We start from the raw sequence: 27,797 nt of genomic DNA on the forward strand, positions 1-27,797 counted from the left end.
AGGGACAGGCTTTCCTGTGCTGAGAGGCTGAGTCAAGTTAGAGGCTCTTATGTAGGTAGTGAGCATTGGGAGAAGAAGGTACACAGAAATATAATGTATAAATTTGCTAGTAACCTTTCATCTGCTACATTAACTGGTGTTTGGTAGTTCACCAAAACTAAAATCACCATAATAACATTGGGGCAGCAGCTAGGAAGCACCATAGGGTACAGAGCGCCAGGCCAGGAGTCAGGAAGAACTGAGCTCGAATCTAGCCTCAGATCTCAGTAGCTGTGTGCCCCTGGGCAAGTAATTTAACCTATGTTTTCCTCTGCTTTTTCCATCTATAAAATGGGAGTAATAATAGCACTTACTTCCCAGGGCTGTTATAAGGATCAAATTAAATAATAGTTATGAAGTGCTTAGCATAGTGCCAGGCACATGGTATTTACTCTATAAATGTTAGCTATTATTATTATGATTACCTTCTACAGGAAGGTTTTCCCAACCCATCTTAATTCTAGTGCTTTCCTTCAAACAGAGAGCTTGTTTGTACTTATTCGTTTACTTGTTGTCTCCCCCATTAGGTTGTGAGTTCCTTCAGGCTTCTTTTTGTACCCCCAGTGCATAGCACAGTGCCTGGAATGTAGTAGGTACTTAATAAATGTTTATTTACTGACAAACTGGTAGTTAGCCTTCGAATATATACTGACTTGTGGTAAATGCAGGTGATGATCAAAATGCCAAAACATAAGAAGAAAAGTAGGAAGTCTTAATGCCAGCTTTGAGAGTAAATTTGGGAGTTAATTCTTCATAGCATCCATGACTCCAACTATCTTTGGATCATAAACAATAGGTGGAAAACGAACAGATTGTCATGAAGACTTATTTCTTCTAGGTTTCATCCTTTGAAAGTATGCATTTCCTTTTTTCTGACATTACTATCTTGTCATAATTCAGTTTACCTTGGAACAGAATTTAATATAAGGTAGATCTATTTTAAATATGAGGCAGAGGATTTATATACTAAAACAATAAAAGATTTTGGTTACAAGATAGTTTCATTTATGAGGTTCTGCCTAATAGAATGTGAGTATAACAGTTCTGCAATGTATTCTCTAAATGTGCATAAAAAATTTTATACCCTCTATTGTAAAATCCTCCATGAATTAGACTTATATTTTTAGTAACTACTGATTGCTCCAAATTTATTTTAGATTTCTCAACACTCACAAAGTCACTTTCATTTTTATTGCCTTTGCCAGTCTTCTCCAAGTTACCTGAAAGAGATCCTTGAGCAGCTTCTTGAAGCCATAGCCATAGCTACAAACCCATCAGGACGTCTCATAAGTGAGCTTTTTCAGAAACTTCCTTCAAAAGTGGTGAGTTGCAACTAAAGACATTTGACTTTTCATGTTTGTTGATACGAAAATGTAAGAATCTTAGCCGTTTTTGAAGTAAGAAAGAAGAAAGCCTTTCAGGCCTTGAGGACAGGGTGAGGGAGAAGTGAGTTCATCACATTCATTTTTTCCCATCACCAGGTAAATGAGGAGGAGAAAGAAGCAGCATCAGACAAGATCTTTCTGAGTAAGGAGGTGCTTTCTGAACAAGTCTGATGCTTTCAAAGTGTCTACAGCATGACTTAAAGTGAGCTCACCTAAAGAGGCCTTACCCAGTACATCTGAGAGTTGTCAAAATATATGTGACATCAGCATTCTTATGGAAGGAACAATGAAGAAAAGGGGGCTGTGCCTATTTTTCCAGTACTAGAAAGGAAGCAAGAGGATTGAAGCATATAGAGAATTTTTGGTTATTGTTTTCCTTTTGTTGTTACTGTATTTTTAATGAAAGTAGAAGGAAGCAGTAGAGAAAACTAAAAGATGACAAGGACAGAGAAAGCAATTCCTCGTTCTCTAGACCTGAAGAGAGTTTCGGGATTGGAGGAGACACTGGGTCGTGTAGAGCCTGAAAAGCCTTAGAGATTATCTAGTCTAAAACCTTTTGCCCCTTTTTTTCCCTCTTGTTTGTTCCTTTACCTCGGTTGGTAGTATACAGAGGCCAAAGCAGTTTGCTCAGAGGTCTAAGAAGACTTAGGAACTAGGAAGTTTGGAGCCTTTGGGAATAGGCTAGAGCCAGGGCCAAGGAACTTGGAAGAGAGGATAAAAGCAGAGCACATACAGGGATCATGATCAGACCAGAGCTTTGATTTAGAGAAGGCTGGTGTTGGGGCCTCCTCTTCCATGGGATTATAATGTAGGAGGCACTCAGTAAGACGTTTATTTTTGTTTCTCTTCCATGTGATTGAAAAGCAGTCTTAAGCTCTAGTTTTTTGGGTTTTTTTCCCTATGCATTTTGAACTTCAGTACATAAAGACCCTCCCCCCAAAAAAATTTCCATGTACACAGCACAACATGAAAAGAGGATTCAGTATAAAACCATGAATTACCGTTTCACCCCATTGACTTTTTTTTAAAGTATGTAGTAAGTACTACACATCATTTTCAAAGCTATCCTGCTTTTTTGGCTTCCTTCTAAATTTTATTTTGTTCTCTACTGTGCACTTTTTTTCTCCCTCCCTCCCCACCCTGTCCTAGAGAAGCCTCCTGTCATATATGTTATAAGGGTGTGTGTAAAACCATCCTGTACATACTTGTGTTCATCAGTTCTTTCTCTGGAGCTGGGTAGTCCCTTCCATCACAGGTCCTTTGTAGTTGATTTGAGTATTTGTAATACTCAAAATTACTTAGTTGTTCTTAGAACAATATTGCTGTTTTTGTGTACAGTGTTCTCTTGTTTCTGCTCATTTAACGCTTCATCAAATGCAGTAGCTCATCATTTCTCATAGCACAGTGATATTCCATCACAACTTGTTCAGCCATTCCCCAATTGACGGCCATTTCTCTCAATATCTAGTTCTCTGACACCACAAAGAAAGCTGCTATAAACATTTCAGAACATATAAATTCTTTTCCCTTTTCCCTGATCATCTTGGGAAACAGACCTAATAATGGTATTGCTGGGTGAGAGGGTATATACATAGTTTTGTAGCTCTTTGGGCACAATTCCAGACTGCTCTCCGAAACGGTTCAGTCAGTTCACAGTTCCACCCAAAAGTGAATGTTTCCCAATTTTTCCATAGCCCCTTCAACATGTGTTTCTTTCCTCTGCTCTCATTTTAGCCAATGTGATAGGTAAAAAATAAAATCTCAAAGTTGTCTTAATTTGTATTTCTCTAATAATTATTTAGAGCATTTTTTCATATGACTATAGTTTTGATTTCTTTATTGAAAAACTGCTTGTTCATATCCTTTGGCCACTTACCAATTGGGGAATGACTGGTATTCTTATAAATTTGACAAAGTTCTTTATACATTTGAGATGTGAGACCTTTATCTGAGAAACTGTCTATAAAAAATGTTTTCCCAATTTTCTGCTTTCCTTCTGATCTTGGCTACATTAGTTTTATTTGTACAAAACCTTTTTAATTTAATGTATTTGAAATTATCCATTTTACACCTCACAGTGCTCTCTCTCATTTATTCATAAATTGTTCTCCTATCCATAAGTCTGATAGGTAATGCATTCCATGTTCTTCTCATTTTCTTGTGATATCTCCCTTTATATCACCATCATGTGGATCCATTTTGACCACCTTGGTAGATGGTGTAAGATACTGGTCTGAACTCGTACAGCTTTCCAAGTTTCCTAGTCATTTTTACCAAATAATGAATTCTTATCCCAAAAGTTTAAAACTTTACATTTGTCAAACATGAGGTTACTATAATCATTTGCTATTGAGTATTGTGTGTCTATTCTGTTCCACTGATCCACCTTCCTATTTTTTAGCCATTGCTGCCTTATAATATAGTTTAAAATCTGGTATTGCTAAACCTCCTTTCTTTACATTTTTTTTTTCGTTCCTAAACTCTGTTAGCTGTGACTTTGGGGATTTTTGGGTAACTTCACTTTATTATTCATATTAGGGAAACATTAAAGGATGGACAGAACTCCAGTGGGTGAAGGGCAAGGACAGGGGATAGCCTAAGAGAAGGCCAAGAAAGGCAAGCACAGGGTATATGGGAGGGGAGGGAGGCAGAAGGGATTGGCCAGGAAAGGGTATCCAGTTTCCTTGGAACATAGACTCCTCTGGGGAAGTATAATATCAGACTGGAAAGGTAGGGGTAGGAGGTGAAGTTGTGGGATTTCAGATGTCAGGCAGAGGTTTGAACTTTACTTAGTAAAAATTAGGTGGCAGCCATGGGAAATTTTTGAGTAAAAGAATGGCGTGACCAAATCTGTACGCAAGAAAGATTATTCAGTGGTCTAATGAATTGAAAAGTGGAGAGAGTGGAGATGGAAAAATCTTTCAGAGAGCTATTGTTACAGTCCAGGCAGGTAGTAGTGAGGGCCTCTGTACTAGGTGGTACCAATGGAAATAGAGAGGAAGGAAGGAATTCAGGAGCTGGAATTGGCAGGACCTGGTCACCAATTAGATTTCAGAGAGGAGATGAGCCCAAGATAGCAGACCTGGGAACCTAAGTGAATGGAGGTACCACAGAAAGAGTCAGTAATTGTTTCTTAAATGCTTACTATGTGCTAAGTGCTACAGACAGAAAGGCAAAAAAAACCAGCCAAGTCTCTGCTGTCAAGGAGCCCACAGTCTAATACGGGAGACAACATGCAAATGACTGTTTACAAACAAGATATATACAGGTTAAACTGGAGATGATAAATGGGGGAAGTGAGGGGACACTGGAGGATCAGGAAAGGCTCTTGTAGTAAGTAGGATTGTAGCTGGGACTTACAGAAATGAAGGGAAGCCAGGAGATGGAAGTAAACTGGGGGAGCATTGCATACAACTGGTGAAAACACCTAGACGTGGGAGTTGGGGGGAGGGGGTCTTGTCTGAATAAGAGCTGAGAGTTCAGTGCCCCTGGTGGGGGAGGAAGAGTCCTGAAAAGGCAGGATTGGGTTGGATTGTGAAGGACTTTGAACTCCAAACAAGGGAAAGTGAAATTAGAAGCAGGTTTAGATGGGAAGTTAGAGGCCTGCTTCTGATGTGTTGAGTTTGAGGTGTTTATGGCAGATGCAGATGGGAATTCATCTGGACAGATGTGGTAGCTAAAGCCACGAGCATAAGCTCACCAATGGAGAGTGTAGAGAGTGAAAGAAGGCCAAAGGGGACCTGAGGAGAACACCTGTATTAAGGGATTAGAAACAAAATCAACCAGTAAAAAGGACAGAAATAGACGTTCATTTCTATGGCTTTATTGTTATTGTCTTTTTTAGTGCGTGTGACCCATAGAAAGTAGTACTGTAAAATAAAGCAAAAACCTCTCTGTTCTGGGAATCAAACAATTGGCTCTACTGATAGTCAACATTTGTCAAGATTTGTTGAGCACAATGCTGTGAGAAGGGCTCCCAGGAATTCCCAGAAGATAGTATCTGCTCCCAGAGCTCTGCTTCTAGCAGAGAAGATAAGATGGATACAAAGACCTGCAAGAGAAGATAGTCCTAGACTTCAGAAGGACCTTAATAGTCAGTTAGTGCCGTCTTTTCATTTTAAAATGAGGAGACAGGCTCACCCTGGTGAAATAAGCTGTATCTCTCTGGTTAGCATCACCCGTGGGCCTGGAGCATAGGTGTGTCAACCAGCCAGCCCAGTGCTCTTTCCATGCCATCTCCATCCCCCATTAGAAGGCTGAAGAGCCTCGAGACAGGTACTGCAGGAGCTCCGAGGCAGAGAGAGGTCATCTCCACATCTTGTCCCTAGGGCTCATGGATTGGAACTCTATTTTATGCTGTAGCTTCCCTTTTTGCTTTTGGGTCCAAATCTGTGATTTCATCAGTCAGTGTCAGGAACTCCTGACTTGGAAACTCCCTCTACTGCTGCAGTTCTGCAACTTAACTGAACCTTAGTCTCAGAGTTGTCTTGGGCGCTGAGAAGTTCTTGACTTACCCACAGTCACACAGCTAGTATGTGTCAAAGGCAGGATTTGAACCCAAATTTTCCTGACTCTTAAAGTTGACCCTTTTTATATGTTTTAAATAGACCTCCTCTTCCGTTATTATTAGAGTAGTAACGATCACATAAGCTGTAACTGGGTTCAGCTTACATGTTATTATCCTCTTTTCATCAAAAATACTTAATTCAGGATAAAACTAACAGGAGGCCTTTCTTACCTTTTCTAAAACCTTAAGGATTCAAATTTTTAAAAACTCCATTTTACTCACAATACAGCAATAAAAGAATTTGTAAACAGCCTTTCTAGAATTTCCCCCATTTGTCTCTGAGCCTGGATGATTTGTGTTCTTATATGTTAAGTTCTGTGATTCTTTGAATTTGGGATAAAAAGTATTCAAGTTATACCAGTCTCATGAGGATCTGCAGATACCACACTTGTGCAGTGTTAGGTGATATGTTAAAATCCAAATGCTTTTTAGCAGGCCCACACAACCCTGTGGCCTGCGAGCAGCTTGCAGCAGTAGAGGATATTTTCCTCTACATTTTTCACGGGCTGCCCAAAATCCTTGGGCATGCCCGCGGGCCACTGACAGCCCACAGGCCACAGGTGGTACAGAACTGCTTTGTAGCTTCAGATGTGTGCTGGTGTGCCGTCTAGATCTTTGCTTTTCAACATCTTAGGGGAACAAATGCTCATTTGGCCTTATGGAATAATACTTTCTTTAACTGACTGCTTGAGCTTAATGGAATACGTGTATTTTGTTTTCCAGCAATATCCTGACTATTATGCAATAATTAAGGAGCCCATTGATCTTAAGACTATTGCTCAGAAGATACAGGTATGAAGAGGTCTATGTACTGTATGTAGTATAATTCTGAGTAGATCTACCTAGGGACTTCTGGGGAAGTTGAGAGAAGGGCTTAGAATACAAAATCACTTCTTAAAAATATATTTAGGAGGGCAGTGAGGTGGTTCAGTGGATAGAGCACCTGCCCTCAAATGAGGAGGACCTGAATTCAAATCTGTCCTCAGACCAAACACTTGACACTTACTAGCTGTGTGACCCTGGGCAAGTCACTTAACCCCAGTTGCCTACACACACACACACACACACACACACACACACACACACACACACACACGTGTGTGTGTGTGTGTGTGTGTGTGTGTGTGTATATGTGTATGTGCATGTGAGTACATATATATTTAGAAGCAAATGTTTCTGTAGTGTATGGCTTATGTAATGTAAACAGATATGGGCAATGTTAATTGAGTACAGCATTTGAGGAGATAATAGCTACTTTCTACTTCTCCAGAAAATAGGACTTTTTCATTGGCAGAATAAATGCTGCCCTGTGACCAAAAATAAAATATATCACAGTCATTGCTGACTTAGAAAACTCATTTCTGTTATTTCTATGTAGTTGGCTAATATTTAATAATAAAACCAATTTATTATGCGGTATTTGGGAGCACAGAAATTTTCACAGTATTTTAAAATATTGGCCTACTTACCATGTCATCAGCAGCCAGTGTCTGATCTTGAGAAGAATGCAATCTCCCTATCCCTAATCATCCTAGATTTCTAACATATTCCTAGGAGAAGGATATTTTTTCATGACCCTTTAAAATTGGCTTATACCTTGACGCATAAACTTTGATTTCTCACAGGTTATTACCAGACCTGTATCTCTTTGAGTCCAACATCTGTTCTGTCATCAAGTACTGATGTTTCATCCTTCCAGACTTTCTTAGATTTGCTGTTTCTATCGCCATATTAATCCAGGCTCTCATCACCTTACACCTGAATTATTGTATATATCTCTCTAACTCCAGATTCTTCACAGTCCATCCTACTTTCTGCTGGGCTGATCTTTCTAAAACTCACTTTCTACCATGTCACTCTGTTATTCAAGAATTGAGAATGACTCCCTGGTGTGATGAAAAGAGCAGTGGATTTGGAGTCCGTAGACCTGGATTTAGGTGTCAGCTTTGCTCGTGACCTTAGTTAATCATTGAAACTCTCTGAGCCTAAATTTCCTCCTCTGTAAATTAAAGATAAAAAAAAACTACTACCCACTACAAAAAAGTGGTTATGAGGATTAAATGAGATGAGTATGTAAAGCATTTTGTAAGTCAAAGTGTTGTACAGTTGTAAGCTCTTAGTATTGTTGTTATTCCAATTACATACCTGATCCACAGTAGCCCTTCTCAAGTGCCTCTTCATTGCATGGAGATGACCCTAAGTTCCCAAAGACTTTGTCAGTGAAGCACAAACTCTTGGTAAGGAGCTGGGAAAATCTCAAGTATAACATGGGGATATAATAGGTATCTCTTGTCCAAAACCTAGCCAACTAAGTTTGGCATGACTCCCTATGAGAAGTTTGATACCCAGGTGATATGTTTTGTTAGCCCAGCTACTCATGAAACCCATTGATTAAGAGGTAGAGGGGCTGTGAGAAGCCTGGCTTATCTTTTAGCCATAGTCTGACCCTAACCCTTATTGTCAACACACAGCCCCATTCTCCTCTTGTCTCCAGAAAAGGTCCTGTCCATTCTTGCCTTTGCTTATGAGTGTCCTCCCCTTTTCCTGTTTCCTGCCTTTTTTGACAAAACAGCTAATCTGCATCTTGCTTCATGTTGTCTAAAAACTGAATCATGTTTTGCTTTAAATGATTAAAAACTTGCTTAATTGCCCATAATAATAAGGTTTTTTAAAAAGATTAAATTATTGCATTTGTTAGTTATTTGAATGTTTTTTCTTAAAGAGTTTGGGCCTCCACTGAAGTTTCAAAATATGTAGATAATTGATTTTAAAATTCTTAATAACTTTTTCTAATATTTATTGCTTATTTTGTTATTTTCATAGAATGGGAGTTATAAAAGTATCCATGCAATGGCAAAGGATATAGATCTCCTAGCTAAAAATGCCAAAACCTACAATGAACCTGGGTCTCAAGTATTCAAGGTTAGTTTCTAATAAGTGGTTGGGGTTGAGGGGGGTCTGTTTTTTCCCTTTCTGACTTTCATGCTATTAAGTAAGTTGTAAATGTGTTAAATAGTTCATATAGCATACTTTTAAAGTGAGTTGTTGTTATCTCCTTGGTTTGAGGTTAATAAAAGTTGCAAAGTATGGTGGGGAAAAAAGCATTGAATTTAGGGTCAAAAGAGATGTAGGTACATGTCTTGGCTACAGTCATGGTAAGGTGAGTGTGGGCAAGCCCCTAAAGCTCTTTGAGCCTTTTATAGATTCACTACGAATTAACAAAACTTCTTTTGGAATTGGCAAAAGTACCTGTCAGCAAAGCATAGCAAGGTGACTTAGAAAATTTTTGGCAAAGCCTCCAGTCTTGAGGATGCTGATCCTAAGACCTGCAGTTCTTGTTGGAAAGCAGATGACACTAATTTTAAAAAGACATTTAAAAAATCTTCAAAGTTGAATCAGGTTAGAGTTATGAGCTTCTTTTCTTTGATCCTATGGTGTCTTTATTAAGGCACTTTTATAGTCCTGTTTTTAGAATTATCTGCTGCTGTAGCTAATAGAAAAGTCATTCTCTTATTTGACTTTACTTCTTTTAAGAAAAGAGTTTTATTGATGCAGTTGTCTTTATATAATAACCATTTCCCACCTACCTCATTCCAAACCAAACCTTCCCTTGTGACAAAGAGAAACAAAAACATCTGATTCAGAGACCATATTTGGTAGTGTGGACCTGCAGTCAGGAAGACCTGAGTTCAAATACAGCCTTGGATACTAGCTGTGTGACCCTAACCAAGCCACTTGGTCTGCCTCAGTTTCCTCATCTGTAAAATGAGGATAAATTGAGATAATATTTGTAAAGTGCTTTGTATGCCTTAAAGCTATATAAATGCTACCTGATATACAGCATAATGTCTTGGTAGTGCTCTAAACCCATTGCCTTGAATGAAGAAGTTGGCTTTAATTCTTGTAGTTTAATTTAAAAGACAAGGGAAATTATTTTGTTCCTAGAATGAGTTGTTAGTTTGGATTTTAGACGTAGAAGCTAATAGCTTACAATTGGTCTGAGCCTCTATATTCACCCAAGAGACCTTTCTGCTGACATGTATAATCTCCAAACTGAAAAGGCCCATACCTTTTTCCATTTTTAGTCTAAGGTAAACAAGTATTGGTCATTATATTAGCTTACCTTTTCTTTCCATTTATTATCAATGCTTTACTTTCTTTTTATTTAGTGTGCTATACTTTCTGTGACAGATCCAGAAAGGTCTATGTAGCTCCACTAAATCAGTGACAGTTTTGTGGAGGCTTGGGGGGGGGGGATCAGGTGGCCTGGTAAAAGCAGTAAGAAGCATTAGTTTGAGTATGGCTGAGAAGACTGCTCTTCATGTAGTATGTGCTATAGAAGAAGGAATGAGACCTTGTTTAACCTCTTAAAAATTTTATGCACTTACTAAACCAAATAATTTTTATTTTAACAGGATGCAAATTCAATTAAAAAAATATTTCATTTGAAAAAGGCAGAAATTGAACATGTTGAAATGGCCAAATCAAGCCTTCGAATAAGGTGGGTCAAAAGTTTTTCTCAGAACACGGGGTATAAATGACTCTTAGGTTTTTATAATCTGATATATTTACCTTTCAGGAAGATTAATATTGTTTTGTTTTTTTAAAACAGTATTCACATTTCATTTCATAACTATAAAATTAATCATGGGATTTGGATGGAGTTCCATATAAATTACCCACAGTCCCTTCTTCTGCAGAGACATTATTATAATTTAAATGAGAGTTCTACCCCTGACACTCAGTATCTTTCCAGTGACACCTCCCATGGCTCTATATATCCATCACTATCTCCTTACATTCTCTTGGGGAAAAAAGGCTGCTAGCAAAAAGATTGCCAAACCACATTATTAACTGATTCCCATTAAACCAAGTCTAGGTAGGTACTGTGGAAAGGTAGAAAGAATTAGTCTTGACTCGGCTATTCACTAGTTTGTAAGCTTAGACAGCTCAGTCTGTTTGTTCATCTATAAAATGAGGAAGTTGAAATAGACTGTCTCTAAGGGCCTTTCTAGCTCTTAAGTTCTGGGTTTCTTTTCTGCCCACCATGACTTCTTGTCACTGTTTTCTGACTTCTTGTTTGCTGAGTGTCATGATTTCTTTATTGTATCAGTTGGGACTTGGGCCTCTCAGTTGTCTCATTTCTGAACAGGACTCCATCCAATTTGGCTGCAGCCAAGCTGACAGGTTCTTCACAGGGTAAGGGCAGCCTTAGTGAAGAGAGAAATCCTACCAGCAAATATTATCGGTAAGAGAAATAATTGAGCATTGCACATTGGTCGCAAAATCTCAATAGCTTTGCCTAATACTAATTTGAAATAGAATCATTGCTGCTGTTAGAACTTTTTGAGAATACCTATGGAAGTTCTTTTAAATGTATATAGCACTAAATAGAAATACAACAAAGAAATTGCATGCTGTGTAATTGTGACCGACCTTGGCCCTGTTGAAACATCAAGGAATTACACCTCCCTGCATTTCATTGTAGAGGTTGACAGCTAGGTGTATGGAATATTGCATTTATTGTCAAACATTGTCCACATGTTAGTTTCATTTGCTGTACTGTTTTTTGTTTTTCATTTTTTTAATCTTAATTACAAGGGGTGGCTAACTAAGTAGGAGATGGGTAGAAATATATTTTAAAAAGAGTGATGTATAAAAGCAAAGGCATCAATGAAAAAATTTTTTAAAAGTAGATAGGACTATGTAAGTATAAAAAGATATTATTAATCCTTCCATGGTTTGAAATACGGGCTTCCCCAGAAAACACTGAGGTTTCATGATTTAGAAGACTCCAAATTTGGATTTTTAGTTTAGGATTTTTATGATAAAGGCCTTTAAGGCTTTTAATTACTCTCCTTCACTGACATTGTTGTTGTTCTATAGTTTTAGTTGTGTCTGAGTCTTCATGACCCCATTCAGGGTTTTCCTTGCAAACCTAATGGAGTAGTAGTTTGCCATTTCTTTCTCCAGCTCATTTTACAAATGAGGAAACTGAGACAAACAGGGTTAAGGGACTTGCCCAGGGTCACACAGCTAGTAAATGTCTGAGGCCAGATTTGAACTCAAGAAGATAAGTCTTCCTGGCTCCAGCCCTGGCACTCTCCACTGTGCCACCAATCCGTCATTCATTGATATTACATAACTGAAATCTATTGGCTGCTATGTACTATGAGTGTCTCTGGAAAAAAATTATTATATTACTTCATAATTTTCTCTTATTTCTTATAGTCCTTTAACCTGCAGATAAGGCTATTTCTGTGATACCCCATTTCAGTCAAAAGAATTGCTGTTTGTGAAAATGACAAAGTATAATCTTTTTAAAAAGCATAGTGTTTACAAGCTTAGTAAGATGAACAGAAGAGATCTATTTCAAATCCTTTGCTTCCTAATGAATCATTAATTGAACTTTTCTTAATGAGTCAACGAGTATTAAGCACCTACTGTGTTCATATGGGAATATAAGTGCGTGTGCACACACACACAAAGGAACAATCCCCACTCACAATAAGCTTACATTTTAATGGGGGAGAACAAGTATATATAGAAATACATACAGCATAAATATAAAGTTAATAAAAACATTACAGAGCAATTCAATATAAGTTAGTTTAGGAGGAACGGTACTAGCATTTGGGGAGATCAGGAAATGCTTCGTGCAAACCAACTTTCAGCTTTTTAAAGCATGCTTTTTACATGCCTGAGGAGGGAATAGCATTAAGTTTTGTGCGTTAAGACCCATACTTGAACTGCATCTTAAACGAAGAGAAAGACTGTATGGTGTTTCTTGTTATTGATTCAACACTGATAAATGCACACATCTTTTTGGTTACTTTCTCAAGCACTAATGATTTTGTTCGTTTTGGAAGGTTTTTTTACCTTTAGTCTAGACCTGTTATTTCATTAGTGTGAGAAATTCCCAGGAGACTCAGTGCAGATCTGCAGCTGTTCTCTACATATAGTCTTAGAGAGTTACCTCAAGCATTGAGCTATTAAGTGACTTGCCCAGAGTCACTATGTGTCAATGAAAAGACTTAACCCAAGCCTTTCTGCCTATGAGTTCAGTCCTTTATCCCTAACACCATGATACCTCTTAGAAATGTTTAGCTTATATTTTGAATTAGAAAAAAAGCAAAAACCTAATGATTAATGGGGAAAAAAAATTCTAAGCAGAAGCCATTGAGGGTAGTTATTAATGCTAGCCAGTAACCAACAGAGATATAATGACAGAATATAATCTCCCAAAATATAATTTATTTAAAGGAGACAAACTATAAAATAACATCCATATTTGAGTGAATAAGATGTTGGAAGAATGTCATGTCATTTTCTTCAGTGAGGAATTACTATATACTTATGACCAGCTTCTTTTTGTTCTGAAACTTAGAAGTGTTGCCATCCTGTACTAGATGGGAGTCAGGTGGCAAGTTTGTGTGATCTACTATAGGTTCCCCGAGACCCTTTCTTTTCTGTATTGTAGTGATTTTCATCACCAGTACCTAATCAGAATAAAGCCACACTAACAAAATGTCTACCTTCTCGGGTTTGATTGCAGTTCTTATGTTTTGTTCTTTTTCAGTCATGTCCAACTCTTCATGACCCCATTTGGGGTTTTCTTGGCAAAGATACTGGAATGTGTTGCCATTTCCTTCTCCAGCTCATTTTACAGATGAGGAGCTGTGGCAAACAGGGTTAAGTGACTTGCCCAGGGTCACAAAGCTAGTAAGTGTCTGAGGCCAGATTTGAATTCAGGAAGATGAGTCATCCTGACTTCAGGCCCGGCACTTTATCCACTGTAGCACCTAGCTGCCCAACAGTTCTTAGATGGTGCATGTTAAAAAATACAAAGATGGCACGTGGCAGTTAGGCAAGAGGAATTTCTACATATCTGGTTGTATTTATGTTTGCGTGTTTGTATGCATATATGTATACATATTTTTTGAGTGAGTGATGTCTTTTTGAAGAAAGCTAAATTATCCTAACTTTTTCTTCTGTCTTTATTTTTCATTTTTATTTGCAGTAATAAAAGAGCAGTCCAAGGGGGTCGATTATCAGCAATAACTATGGCACTCCAGTACGGCTCAGAAAGCGATGAGGATGCTGCTTTAGCTGGTAGGAACTGAGTCCTGAAGAATTCTAACCTTTCTTTAGGAAATCTCACTGAATGAGTGAAATTGTCCGAATTTGCTTTAAGTGCTTTGTGTGTGTGTGTGTGTGTGTGTGTGTGTGTAAGAGTTTCTGTAGTTTTAGAAATATCGACTACTTGACTAAATTTTTAATAACTGCTGTTATTGGTGAAGATAGCAAAAGTTTACATTTTCTTTTGGTTTGAGACTTGCAGCTGGATAAAGACAGAAAAAAATTCCCTTGACGTAGATCCTAATTTAAAAAGTATAGTGGCTAATTGGATAAATCTCAGAAGCAATCAGAATCTCATGTAGAAAAATTCACATCATATTAGAATCTCCAGTAGTTTAGTTATATTTTCAGTATAACATCATTTTTTCTTGACTACTGAATTGTAGTATAGCTTAGCTACAAATCTAGTGCATTATTGCCTAGCATTGCCTGGAATCAGCATAATACCTTAAATTGCTAGTATTCTTTAAAGAAACCCAACCAAAGGAATAAAAATTAATGTTGTGGGTTCAGTGTTAAAGTAAGCAACTTCTAAACAGAACATCTGTGCAGGTGTATCTCATTGTGTGACAGTTTTACTTTTAAATGCAGTTTTAGATTTTTAAAATTTGTACCCTTGATATTTGTATTTGTAATTTAGTTCAACAGACATTGAAATTTAGAGTCAAACAACTTGCTGAGTTTGGAGTCCGACAATCTGGATTCACTTTCTGACTGTTACATACTCCTAAGGTGATTGTAGACAAGTCATCCTATGTCTTTGGGCTTCAGATTCCTCATCTGTAAAACAAGAGTTTGGGACTTAGTGTTCTCTGTGGTCCCTTCATCTTCTCTCTTTCTGTGATCTTATAATCTGTCCTGGGTTCTAGGAATATCAAAGTGGCACAAGGTCTAGTCCCTGTCCTTAAATTAGTAGGCTTACAGCCTACTAATGAGAATACGATACACATATAAATACTTCTACAATCTGGCAAGTACAAAAGGATCATATGATTTAAAGCTTTGAGGACCTTAGAGATCATCTAATTGAACCTCCTCATGTTACATATAAGAAAACACCTCTTGGCCTCACTGAAATGACTTGCCCAAAGTCACCATCTTGTAAGTTGCAGAGCCAGAACTCAAACTTCAGGCGTCTTTAGAGGACCTAACCAAGGGGGATGAGAGATTTAGCATTTATCTGTTGTACTGAGATGGGTGTTTGCTGACAAAGAACTTGGGGTCAAATCTTGGCTTTGCTGTTCGGCACATACGTGACTTTACCTCCCTGGAGCCCATCTGTCCTAGTCTGTAAAATGAAAAACAAGTGAGTTGAACTAGATGATCTGTCTTTAAGGGCCCTTAAAGCTCCAAATCCTACCCTGTGATTCAAGGAAGGAGAGACCACTGACAAACAAATCATCTCGTACACCTGTTAACTCTATCTAAAAAACTGAAGACATACCTGCACAGATTTCCCAAACTGCATCCCGTTTCACTCTTCCACTTCGTCGTCCCAAACACTGATGAATCTTTGGTCCCATCAGTGCAGGCACACTCCCTCCATTGAAAAAGACCACAGCCCTTCCATGGCTGCCCAGTCGGTGCAGCTCTTGTCCACCTCCTCTTGTAAAGCCTTCCTAGGCACTTCATTCAGTATTCCATCTTCTCCTCTTCTTGACATTATATCTTATACAGTCCATCTCTCAGTTAGCTCTCACTCTCCCTACTTGATCGGCGCATTGCTTTTTCCACTTATACATTTCTCTGATTGCATCCTTGACACTTCTTTGGCACAGTTCCTTATTTATAATGTGCTGCAGGCTGCTTACATTCACCATGCACCTCTCCGCTAACCTTTGGGTGATCCTCAGCCTCATTTCTTTGAAGACTATAATATTCTGTTACCTGGAACACTATTCCATTACTAGAAGAATATTGTTATGAAGAAGATTGGCCTTTTTTTTTTCTTTTAAAGGAAGAAACTTGGGGATATTAAAAGAACTGTGCCATGCAATCTAGCCCACTCTTCTCTTCCTCCTGTTCAATTTCAGACCCAGCTCATTGGTAGCATTTGTCCAGGGTATCTACTGCTGCATGAGAGGCAGCCACACGTTTTCTCTCCAGTCCAGCCAATAGGCATTCTGTATTCATTTTGCTGTTCCTGCATGGATTTTTAGTCCAAACTCTTTTGAGTTATTATGGATCTCATTTAGAAGACTGCAATATTATGGAGCTTGATGCTTCTAGAATAAGGTCATTCACAAACAGGAATATTTAGAGGACTTTAGCATCTGTAGACAATACCTCTTTCATTTGGACTCTGTACTGGACATCCTTCATGATGGTGACAAACACTTTGGTGGGCATATGTCTCCCTATTTTATGCCTTTGTACTGGGCACCTAGTAGACACTTAGTAAACACTACTTGACTTACTGATTGACTGGATGTTCTAACTAGTGGCCCCCCTTTTGGGAGCTGTATACTAAAACCATCAGTTATTGCTACCATCCAGATAACTGGATTATTTGAGAGTAGATTACAGAAATTAGAAACATTTGCCAGGATCTTTGGACATTGCTATTGATATTGTCACTTGCTGATCTGAAGTACATCTTCTGATGGAAACCAAGATCTTTTGTTTCTAGCCTAGCAGCTGTTTTAAAAAAAAAAAAAACCAGGCCAAAATAATTATAACCTTACCCAGGAAAGATGTGAATCGGCAAGTTCAGAAACAGGGGGGCCAGTTCCACTGTAGAATGGTGCTTTGTATTAGTTTGAGAGGTGATACAATTCATTCTAAAGATCAGTTGAGGGATGGCAACAAGATGAAATACATAAGTTAGACAGCTTCAGACTTCTGAGTCAGGTCTTTAAAATACTGTCTTGTAGTTTTGCTGGAATTCAGATTTACAAAGTATTATACTCTGTTCAAAACCAACATCATGGCTCCTCCTCCTACACCTATTAGCATGGATACTGGAAATTTATTGTTGCTTTTTTTCTTGCATACTTAGTAGGTTATCAGATTTCTTTGACTTTATTATCTTATTTTCACAACATATTCAGTTATAATACATGCATGTTTATATGTATGGACAGGGAAGCACATAAGAGCATGCTATATGTAATAAAAATTGTGCTTCTGGCTTCCACGAGTAACTTATATTAATACTCCCTAGCCCTCATCATCAGAGAGTTTTAAGTATGTTTGCATCAATGACTTCAGCAGTATGCTTCCTTATAAGTGAAGAGTTCCTATTACTTCTGCCTAGGTGACCTGCTAATTAACCTGAAATTTCCTATGTAGGAAAATATACCTACAAACTTTCAGAGATATTCTAGTGAAGGAAAACAGAATATGTTTGTATGTAGCAATCTGGTGAAATTTGTTAGTTTTGGTCTGTCAGCTCCCATGCTAACAGAAAATGGAGATGTTGCCAAAGTGTATGGTTAATGACAAATATGTTGGAAACTTCTCTCTTATTTTAATTTAATAGCCTTCTGAAAACTGATTTATGATTATATTTGTTAGGCTTTCATTTGAACCCCATTGTGGTTAGTGACATTTTACTAAATAAACCTGATTGATATAGGTCTTTATGATTGAGATGTTGATGCAGTCTAGTTAAAAACATGTTAGCCTTTTTTTTAGGCATTTTGTATATTATCAGTATTAATGGTGTTTCCTTTTCCTTCCTTCTCCATCTCCTATTCGACTAGCATATGTGTACATGTTTCCTAACCTTAGCTTTTTGCTTATAAATCCCAGAGCCAAAGAAATAGTAGCTGTTGGTAAGCAATGAGACCCTTCTGTTAAGAGTATATAGTAAACCATCCCACACTATTCATGGTCCTATGATACATATTTGAGATCATGCTGTGTAAGTCAGTAAACATTTATTAAGTGCCTGCTGTGTGCCAGACTGTGACACATAGTGTGCTAAGCACTGAGTACACAAAAAGAGGCAAAGGACAGTCAGACCCTGCCCTCAAGGAGCTTATAATCTGAAACAAGAAAATTTGTACTTACTATCTAGCCCTTCAGTTGTGGATTTCTAAACCACCTTTCCTAGATAAAGTTGACTCCAGGAGATGAAAAAAATTAACCAAAACTTGAAAAAAGGATAACCTCATAATTATCCATAGCACTTAGCATTTTGCATGGAAATTACTCATTTAAAATGGGTTAAAATGCTACCTCAGATGTTTACTAGCTGTGTGACCCCATTCCATAACCCAAATCACTTAACCTCTCTCGGCTCCAGTTTTCTCATAAGTTATTTACACAGTTTTCTAAAACCCTGATGCTCAAGGTTATGAACAATATGAGTATCTGATCACAGTCTGTTTCGGGTCTTTTTGGTTTTTTTGTTTTTTGGGTTTATTTGTGAGGCAATTGGGGTTAAGTGACTTGCCCAGCGTAATACAGCTAGTAAGTATCAAGTGTCTGGTCTGAGACCGGATTTGAACTTGGGTCCTCCTGACTCCAGGGCTAGTGCTTTATCCGCTGCGCCACCTAGCTGCCCCCATCATAGTCTGTTTTGCCCATATGGTTTATGTCCTTGGACTGTTGTTTCTTCATCTGTAAGACGGGGATAATGTCAGCGTTTATATCACACAGTTGTCATGGGGCACAAATGAGATAATGCATGAAGGGTGCTTTGCAAACCTTAAAGTGTTTATGTAAATGTTAGCGATTATTACCTTTCAGACTCTGCTTTCCTTCATATATAACATGGTCCATTCAAAACCCTCCTTCCTACTGTTCCTCACACAAGTTACTCCCCATCCTGTCTCTGGGACTTTGCATTGACTGTCCCTCCTGCCTGGAATGCCCTCCATCTTTACCCCCACTTCTCAGAATCTTTCTTCCTTGAAGGCTCAGCTCAAGTGGCAGCATCTACATCAGGCCTTTCCTGATTCCCTCTAGCTGTTAGTGCCTTCAACCTCCCCCACCCCATTTATCCTGTGACTATTTTGTATCTACCTACATATGAAGACACTTCACCCCTCACCAGATAAAAAAGGGCAGAAACGGCTTCACTTCTGTCTTAGAATCTTCCTAGTCTGGCCCATTGATTGACTTGCAGTAGGAACTTAATAAATGCTCATTAGTTGACTACACTTTATTGTCCACTACAATAGGGTGCCTCTCAAGTAGGTTAGTGGCAGGTTGTGTCAAGCTTTGAATGCCAAACATAAAAATCTATATTTGATCCTAGGGGTAATAGGAGTTTATTGGGTAGGTGACATTGTGACTTGTACTTTTAAAAAAATGACTTTGGCAGCCATATGGAGGATGGAATGCAGTGGAGAGAAACTGAAGGCCAGGAGATTGTTTTGAGGCTGTTTTAATCGTCCAAGTAAGAGGTGATGAGCTCTTATCTCACATCCATCTCCTCCTCTCTACTCACACAACTACCACCCGTGTTCACTTGTGTGATTGGAGAGAAGAAGATGGGTGTGAGAGGTGCTGTAAAGATAAAAATGAGAAGATTTGGTAGCAGAACATAGCGGGTAAGTGAGAGTAAGGAGTTGAGGGTGACACCAAGAAGCAAACCTGGCCGACTGAAATAATGGCCACCCTCTTTACAGAAATAGGGAAGTTTTAGAAGAGGGATAGGTTGGGGGGCCAGGAGCAAAATGAGTAAGGTTTTAGACGTATTGAATTTGAGGTGCCTGTGGGACATTCAGTTTGTAGTATCCCATAAGTAGTAGGTGATAATGACTAGAACTCAAGAGAAAGATGAAGGCTGAATATAGTGATCTGAGAGTCTTCTTTATAGAGATGAAAGAAGAGGAAGGGGCATAAGACAGAGCCTTGGGGTACAACCACAGTTGGGAAATAGGGTATGGATGATGAGCCAACAGAGAAGGCTGGAAAGGAGGGGTCAGATAGGAGAAGAACTAATAGAAAAAAGTGACATGAATGCCCAGAGAGCAGAGGGCATCCAGGCTAACAGGGTAGTCAGCAAGACCGAGAAAGGCCATCACAATTGTCAAGCAAGATTGGAGAAAACAATTTCAGTAGAATGAAGTGAGGACCCTGATTTCAGAGGATTTAGAAGAGAGGGAGAGGAAGGAAGTCAAGACAACAAGGATAGACAGCTTTTTCTAGGAATTTGGCTATGAAGGGAAGAGGTCTTTAGGGAACTATTTCTAGGGGATAATAGGATCTGGGAGTTGGGGGCTTGTTTGTTAGCATCAGGGAATAAACTTCTGACTTTGTGACTAGAGAGAAAATGAAGATAAGACAGAACCTGAGAGTCAGCCGAAAAAAGGCCAGAGGAGAAAAGGTTGCCATAGCAAAGGGCACCAGTGTCCTGCATTAAATCAGATGCAGTTCATTGATAAGAGCCTCTCCGCCCCTTCCTCAGAGCCCCATTGTGAAACAATTCTAACAAACTCGGTTATTTGCTTTCCTAGCCTATAGACTAAAAAAGCACTTTAGAAAAAGAAGACTCCTCAGGTGCACTGACACCAATAAAAAGTGACATCAAGGAGACAAACTGTAAAAAGCAGGCATGAACCCAAAGTACAGCAGTCCAAGGACATCAGATGAATGGGCAAAACAGACTTAGTGGGGTATGGTTCGATCATCGGTATTCCTAGTGTTCATGACCTTGAGCATCGGTCCTTTGGGAAACAGTGTAAGTGACTTTATTACCCACACTCTTAAGCATTCCTGGTGTTATCAATATTTGCAGTGAGCTGCTAGTTTTTTAAATCAATTACTCTTTAAGAATACATACCTTAGTTATGCAGGTTAACAAAGTACTTTTAAGGGAAATTTCATTTTCCAAAAAACCTTCACAAACACTCCTTTTTGTCTTTCTAGCAGCTCGTTATGAAGAGGGGGAATCAGAAGCAGAGAGTATTACTTCCTTTATGGATGTTTCCAATCCCCTTTATCAGCTGTATGATACTGTTAGGAGCTGTCGGAATAACCAGGGACAACTAATAGCAGAACCATTTTTCCATTTGCCTTCGAAGAAAAAATATCCTGATTATTATCAGCAAATCAAAATGCCCATTTCCCTGCAGCAGATAAGGTAAGAGAACAGTCTTTTATCTGTGTATTTCTTAGTTATTTCCAAGTGACTGCATTTGATTGAGCTTGAACTTTTGTATGTATGTTCTTTCCTGGAAGAGTTACAGAAAGTTAAATATGTTTGGGTTGAGGGTATTTGGAAGTTTCTCAAGTTTTATGTGAAATATCTTTCCTCTTTTTTTCCATATGAGAAATTCAGTCTGTTAAATGACAGGTGGCATTCTTAGCACAGTTATTAATTTATCATAGTGCAAGTAAAGATTACTTCTGAGTATTTAATTGGTTAGGAGACAGAGTATGAAAAATAAACAATTAAAATGTAACTGGCATTTATCTTGGAACTGACCAGACTGTAAAACCTATTTTCCTTCTCTGATTATTAATACCTCATTATGACTATTTATCTGTGTTCATGATGTATTCTAGACATTGAACTATGTATAAACCATTTTCAGAAATTAACTCAGTTTTTCCCATTTGCCTCATTTCTTACCTAGCCTTAAATCACTGAATGGGCCTTGCCTCAGTCAAACTGAGTTCCTGAGTTCCTGAGGCTGGTGACTTTGCACAGCCCTCCCTCACTTAAATCCAGTTCACTTGCAAGTCATGGCATCGCCTTCCTGATGCCATGGGCCTCTTCAAGAGGGAAGCAGAAACAACAACAATAGTTGTATTTCCCAAAAACAAATTTGAGAAAGTTTCTGTTTAACTTCCATTTTTCACTTAGGTTTAAGGTACAGGGTTATTGAGTATTTGGCAAATCAGAATTCTTAAGGCATATATATAAAACCCTTCAAAGCAATAGGAGAGATGCAACGTTCAAATAGAATATTGCCTTAATTTAATCCCCATCAAAATCTGTTTTGGACTTTGTCATTTGGGGAAATCAGACCTGGCAGTGTTCATCAGAGTTAAATAGAGTGGCTTTTCTAAAACAAATCAAAAGGGCTAAAACTTTACATGAGCCAACTAGGACAAATGTCCAGTTTTCCAGGAATTGAAATGTAACAACTAACTTTTCAAATAGCTGGATTCCAAAAATCAGAATTAGGTAACATTTTTGAAGATTTTTTTCTTTATAACTTATTTTTTTCCTCAGCAATTTAGTACTTAGGGTGTTTTATTTGAAAGCTTTGAGATGCTATGGAGAAATAGTATATGATCAGTGTACTTGGCACCCTCTTAAAATGAAATGAAAATACAGTCTACCTACAGTTTATGAGAGAAGTGCCCTAGAAACCTCTAAACTACCCCTGTCTTACTTCCCTGCTGGAAAAAAGATAGTGGCAGGTAGACCCTGAGAGAAATAACCTTTTAATTGACTTTTTGTCCTTTACAAGAAGGACTGATCTTCTTTAGCCCTTTTTATTCAAATGTTCTAACTTGAAATAACACAAGTTTAGTTGTTTAGCCATAATTACTTGTCATTGCCTCACGTAGAAAATCTTTGCAGATTTAATAACTGCTTTAAAGTTTGCGAAATTCTTTTAATTATTTCTTGTGAACTTTGCAACAACTCTGTGAGGTAGGTACCACAGGTTTTATTTCTCTATTCTACAGATGTTCAGCAAATATCTGTTAAGCACCTCCTATGTATCAGACCCAATGCTTGATCCTGGCATAGAGATGTGAAGAATGAAACAGTATACAGTCACAGGGATCTTACATTCTAATGCATACGAAGTAAATATAAATATAAGAAATACAAAGCAGTCAGGTAAAAGTTTGGGAGAGAGGCCACTAGCAGTTGTGGGGATTAGTATCTTAGAATCATGGACCCAGAAGTGAAAGGGACCCCAGAGGCTGTGCAACCCAATCCCTTTTTACAGATGAGGAAACTGAAGGTTTAGCTGAGGGGTGGGGACAGAAAAATAAAGGGAGGGACACATAGGGAGTAAGTGTCAGAAGCTGGATATGAACTCAGATCTTCTGACTCATCAGCCTGTGGTTTCTGCATTGTACCCTATTGCCTCTGCGTAAGGAGATTGTTTCTGCCTGAGATTGTTTCGTTCTTTGTGTTGGTATACCCAGTGCCTAGCACGGTATCTGCTAAGTGACTGGCCCACAGAGGATCACAGATTTAGAGCTGCACTACAATTATACAGAAATATACTATGTCAGAAAAATTTCTTCTTGGTATAGATTTTTGCTGCTCTTGTTTAGGGGTAGTTTAGAACTTGAGTCTTGTTTTAAAGATGCTAAGTATATTGACTGTGTAGTTTCTTTGCTACATCTGCAAGATTTAGATGTGCCAGGTTGGGGCTGAGGTGGTGGGGAGAAAATGAGAGGAGAGAAGCTAGGTGAATGACAGAGTCTCAGCATTACCAGGGGCCTTTGGGGTGATCCAGTTCAACCTTCAGTCAGTGCCAGAATGCCTCATAAGTTGTAGTGGGCACGAGGCAAGTTAAGCAGTGATGCACCCACCATGTCCCTCACGTGTGTCCCAGCATGTGTGCTGGGATTGGCCGACCCATCAGCTACATCATTAGGTTTATGGGACGGAGCTGTTTGGTTCTTTTCTAATGTGTTCCCATTCTGCCTTCATCCATAATTTGTGTTAATTTAGTGGATACCTAATAAATAGTAGGGGCAGCTAGATGGTGCATAGAGTGCATAGAGTGCAGGGCCTGAAGTCAGGAAGACACTCTCTTTAGGAGTTAAAATCTGGCCTCAGACACTTACCAGCAGTGTGACCCTGGGCAAGTCATTTAATCCTCTTTGTCTCAGTTTCCTCATCTTTAAAATAAACTGGCAAAGGAAATAGCAAACCACTCCAGTATCTCTGCCAAGAGTACCCCAGATGGGGTCACAAAGAGTCAGACATGACTGAAACAACTGAATAATAAATAGTTGAGAAGCAGCAAGCTGTGGGACAAAGAACACTTGGATAAAGATCAGGATATCTGGATTCAAGTCCTGCCTCTGCCACTGACTAGCTATATAAACTTATCTAGTCACTTACTTTCCCCATTTGTAAAATGAGAGATTTGAATGAGATGGTCTCTAAAATTGTGTGGCATATAAAATTCTGTGCCTTTGTCCCCTGCTGATGTGGAGAGCACTTAGTATTTTGCAGAATTTATTCTTATGCATTTGTGGGAATAGGTACCAAAGATATTATTTAACCCCTACATTTGCAAAATATAACTCATGGCTGAATTTATGCATTTTTTTTCTTTGCTGTGATATGCTCCCTTGAAAGTTTATGTTTGTTTTATGGACCACATGTAAATTGTATAGCTTTTTTTTTTGAATGGCACACTAAATTATAATTACTTATAGAATATGTAGTATTATCCTTCTGAATTTTATTTTTTTTAGTGAGCAAAATCCTGTTTTCTTACCCTCCCACCTTTTCCCCCTCCTCCATTGGGGGGAAAAAAACAATCTTATAGCAAATATGCATAGTCAAGTTAAACAAATTCCAGTATTGGCCATATCCCAAAAATCAATCTGTACTCACCCTGAGCCCAATCACCTCTGTGAGGAGGTGGGTACCATATTTCATCTTTTCTCTGGAACTATGATTGGTCATTGTGTTAATAAGTTTTTACATTTTTCAAATTTGTCTTTACAGTGTTATTTTATAAATTTTTCTTTGGGTTCTATTCATTTTGTCCTGCATCGGTTCATACAGATCTTCCCAAGTTTCCCTGAAACCATCCTGTTCATCATTTTTTAAAACACAGTAATGTTCCATTACATTTATATACCAGAATTTGTTTAGCTATTTTCCAGTTGATGGGCACCCCTTTAGTTTCTGGTTCTTTGCCACCTCAAAAAAAGCTACTATAATTATTTTTGTATATGTGGCTTCTTTTCTTCTTTCTTTGATCTCTTTGGTAGTAATGGTATTTCTGGGTAAATGCATAGCTTAAAAGCTTTTTGGGCATGATTCTAAATCACTTTCCGGTTGACTAGTTTACAGCCCCACCAAAGTGCGTTAATGTATCTTTTTTCCAAAACCCCCGCCAACATTCATTATTTTCCTTTTTTGTCAAGTTTGCCAATTTAACAAGTGTGAGGTAGAACCTCAAAGTTGCTTTAATTTGTATTTCTTCTATTATTAATGCTTTGGAGCTTTTCATATGGCTATTGATAGCTTGGATTTTTTCCTCTGAAAACTGCTTGTTAATATCTTTTGGCCATTTACCAGTTGGAGAACCACTCATAATATTATTCTAATGGTCAAGTTAGAAGATTGACATTCATCTTTGTAAAACAGCTGTAATATTTTCTTTTTGCTTCTTTCATTACCTGATTATAATAAAGTTAGCACATGTGTGTTTCAGTCAGAATTTAGAAATCTGGCCTTTGTGTGTATGCACACACACACACGCATATGTAATTTAAACTATTTTCTGTGTGGTTTTAGGACAAACATAAGTTACTTAGAATCACAGAATGTCAGAGCCAAAAAGTACCTTAAAATCATGTAGTCCAACTCCCCTCATTTAGAGATGACAAACTGATGTCCAGATAGGAAAAGTGATTTGTTAACTTTCATAGCCAGGAAGTGGCAAAACTGGACTTCTAATTCCAAATCCTTCTCGCCACTACATCATACTCCCTTTCATAGTACATTGTACATGGGGCCGTTCATGATATTATTAATGGTATCATTTAAGAAAGAAACAGAAGTCTGAATTCCAAGTGTAATAAATAAAAAATAGATGGAGTATTGTCATACTTCAGTTCATTCATCCAACAAACACTTACTCAGTAGCTTCTTAACTAATGAAAGATGTTTATCCTGAGAATAGATGAGGGGTTTGATAACTAAGATGTGAAAATCTCTCTGCACATTTCATATGGGTACTACCCCAGGTTGACATCTAGAGAAGATTCATTACCCTTCTTCCAAGGCCTTTGCCTGTGCTTTGATTTATACAGAAAGGTGAAATGCCCTCTTAGAAGTGTTTGTATTAGGATGATAATTGGACTCACTACTACAGTTCAAAACTCTCTTAAATCAGTTTTATTCCTCAAGAAAGGGTGTTACCCACTAGAAAGGGAAATAGGTAGTTTTGTCTCTGGATCATCTCCAGTTTTCTAATCGTTATTATCCCCAAAATGCCGTGAATGAATGAAAAAGCATTTAGTATTTACTGAGTACTTAGTATATTCCAGGAATTGTGCTAAGCACTAGAGGTACAAATGCAAAAAACAAGATGGTCCTTGCTCCTTAGATTCTGATAGGAGAACACAACAGAGATAGGGGAATGGGGAACAGGGAGGAGTGTTTTTGTCTTGGAAGTCACCAGGATGCCCTTCATAGGGCAACTGGTGATCTGTTCTTTCCAAGAATGATAATGTCTATTTGATTTCATTGTTTCCAGAGAAAGGGGTGGAGAGAGGAGGCAGCCAGCCAGATGTCATAAACTCTCATCAGTCAGGAGAGCACAGCCCCAAAGTGGGTGCTGGAGAGACCAGGTCAGAGATTGAGAGTATACTTAGTATACTCTGGTAACAGAGCTAACAGTAAACTTGGAGCTCATCTTGGCCACTGCCTTCATTGTACAGCCATAGAAGTAGATCTGGAGAGTTTAAGTGATTTATCCAGGGTCACAGATAGTGAGTAACAACAGAGCTAGGATTTAAATTTCTTTCTTCTGACTCCAGATCCCAGACTCCTTCTGTTAGGAATCCATGTTAGATTTTAACAAAGGATGTTTCACAGTAGCTGGCCTCCATGAGGCAGAATTCAAGTCATATGTCTCTCTTTCACAGAACCAAACTAAAGAACCAAGAATATGAAACTTTAGATCACTTGGAGTGTGATCTAAATTTAATGTTTGAAAATGCCAAACGTTACAATGTTCCCAATTCAGCCATCTACAAACGAGTTCTAAAAATGCAACAAGTTATGCAGGTAAGTTATAATGGTATTTGGGTGAGCTTTTGTTATATATTCAGTGGAAATAATTTTTCAAAGATGTGCCTTCTTTCTTTTCTTGGAGATGTGAATTGCAAGAGACTCCATGTTATCTGACTTTATTCATCTTACACACAAATCCTGTTGACCATCTTCTTATAGTCGGCAACACAGTCTCAGGAACCACTGATACTGCAGACAGGGCCATACATACACGTGGGTGCCAGACACTGTCTTTCTGCACATTGATATTTAGAAAGCCCTCCTTCTATAAGCAATACCTCACCTGCTGGTTCACTGGTACTTGAAATCTTCCACCTTTAGAGCTTTGTGCTTTTGACTCAGTACTCTACCTTGTTGTTAATATCTGTCCCTTTTAAAATACAAAAACTCTTATTAGGCATTTATCCTACGTTGTAAATTCGTTTCCTTAAAATTGTCTTAGCAGGACAGTAGAGAGAACATGACATCACTGACACCTAGAGAAGCAGGATGGGACATAATCATTGGAATAAAAAGGAAAGTTAGGGACGCAAAAAACAAACTTCTCATACTTCACAGTTTTATTTTTTCCATAGGGCTTTGATGTCTAAGAGAGTCTTGGAGAATTAATAGACAAAGACCACCTCAGGCCTATCAAATATTGTCCAAACTCCTGAACTTAGCATTTCTGGCCCCTACAAAATTCCAATTTAATTTTCTTACTTTATCTCATACTGCTTCCCTGAAAATATTTTATGTTCCAGCCAAATCAGAC

At 38.3% G+C, this 27,797-nt stretch overlaps 1 protein-coding gene across 30 annotated transcripts in view; it reads left to right on the forward strand.

Annotated features, from left to right (window-relative positions):
* The window catches only part of PBRM1 (polybromo 1), a 120,456-nt gene that overhangs the window by 20,649 nt on the left and 72,010 nt on the right, over positions 1-27,797 (forward strand). For 20 of the 30 annotated variants that reach the window (XM_020971512.2, XM_078152315.1, XM_078152320.1 and 17 more), the window contains 8 exons: positions 1,245-1,361; positions 6,715-6,783; positions 8,815-8,913; positions 10,407-10,492; positions 11,144-11,239; positions 14,012-14,103; positions 20,953-21,166; positions 26,896-27,037. In XM_020971512.2, the coding sequence (XP_020827171.1) occupies positions 1,245-1,361; positions 6,715-6,783; positions 8,815-8,913; positions 10,407-10,492; positions 11,144-11,239; positions 14,012-14,103; positions 20,953-21,166; positions 26,896-27,037 (915 nt within the window). Of the gene's footprint in view, positions 1-1,244; positions 1,362-6,714; positions 6,784-8,814; positions 8,914-10,406; positions 10,493-11,143; positions 11,240-14,011; positions 14,115-20,952; positions 21,167-26,895; positions 27,038-27,797 lie in introns of those variants that run through there. The other 10 variants (XM_078152303.1, XM_078152318.1, XM_078152304.1 and 7 more) reach the window with 4 other exon arrangements.

This window comes from Phascolarctos cinereus, unplaced genomic scaffold, assembly GCF_003287225.1.
Source record: "Phascolarctos cinereus isolate Bilbo 61053 unplaced genomic scaffold, phaCin_HiC Scaffold_4;HRSCAF=312, whole genome shotgun sequence".
Taxonomy (NCBI): Eukaryota; Metazoa; Chordata; class Mammalia; order Diprotodontia; family Phascolarctidae; genus Phascolarctos; species Phascolarctos cinereus.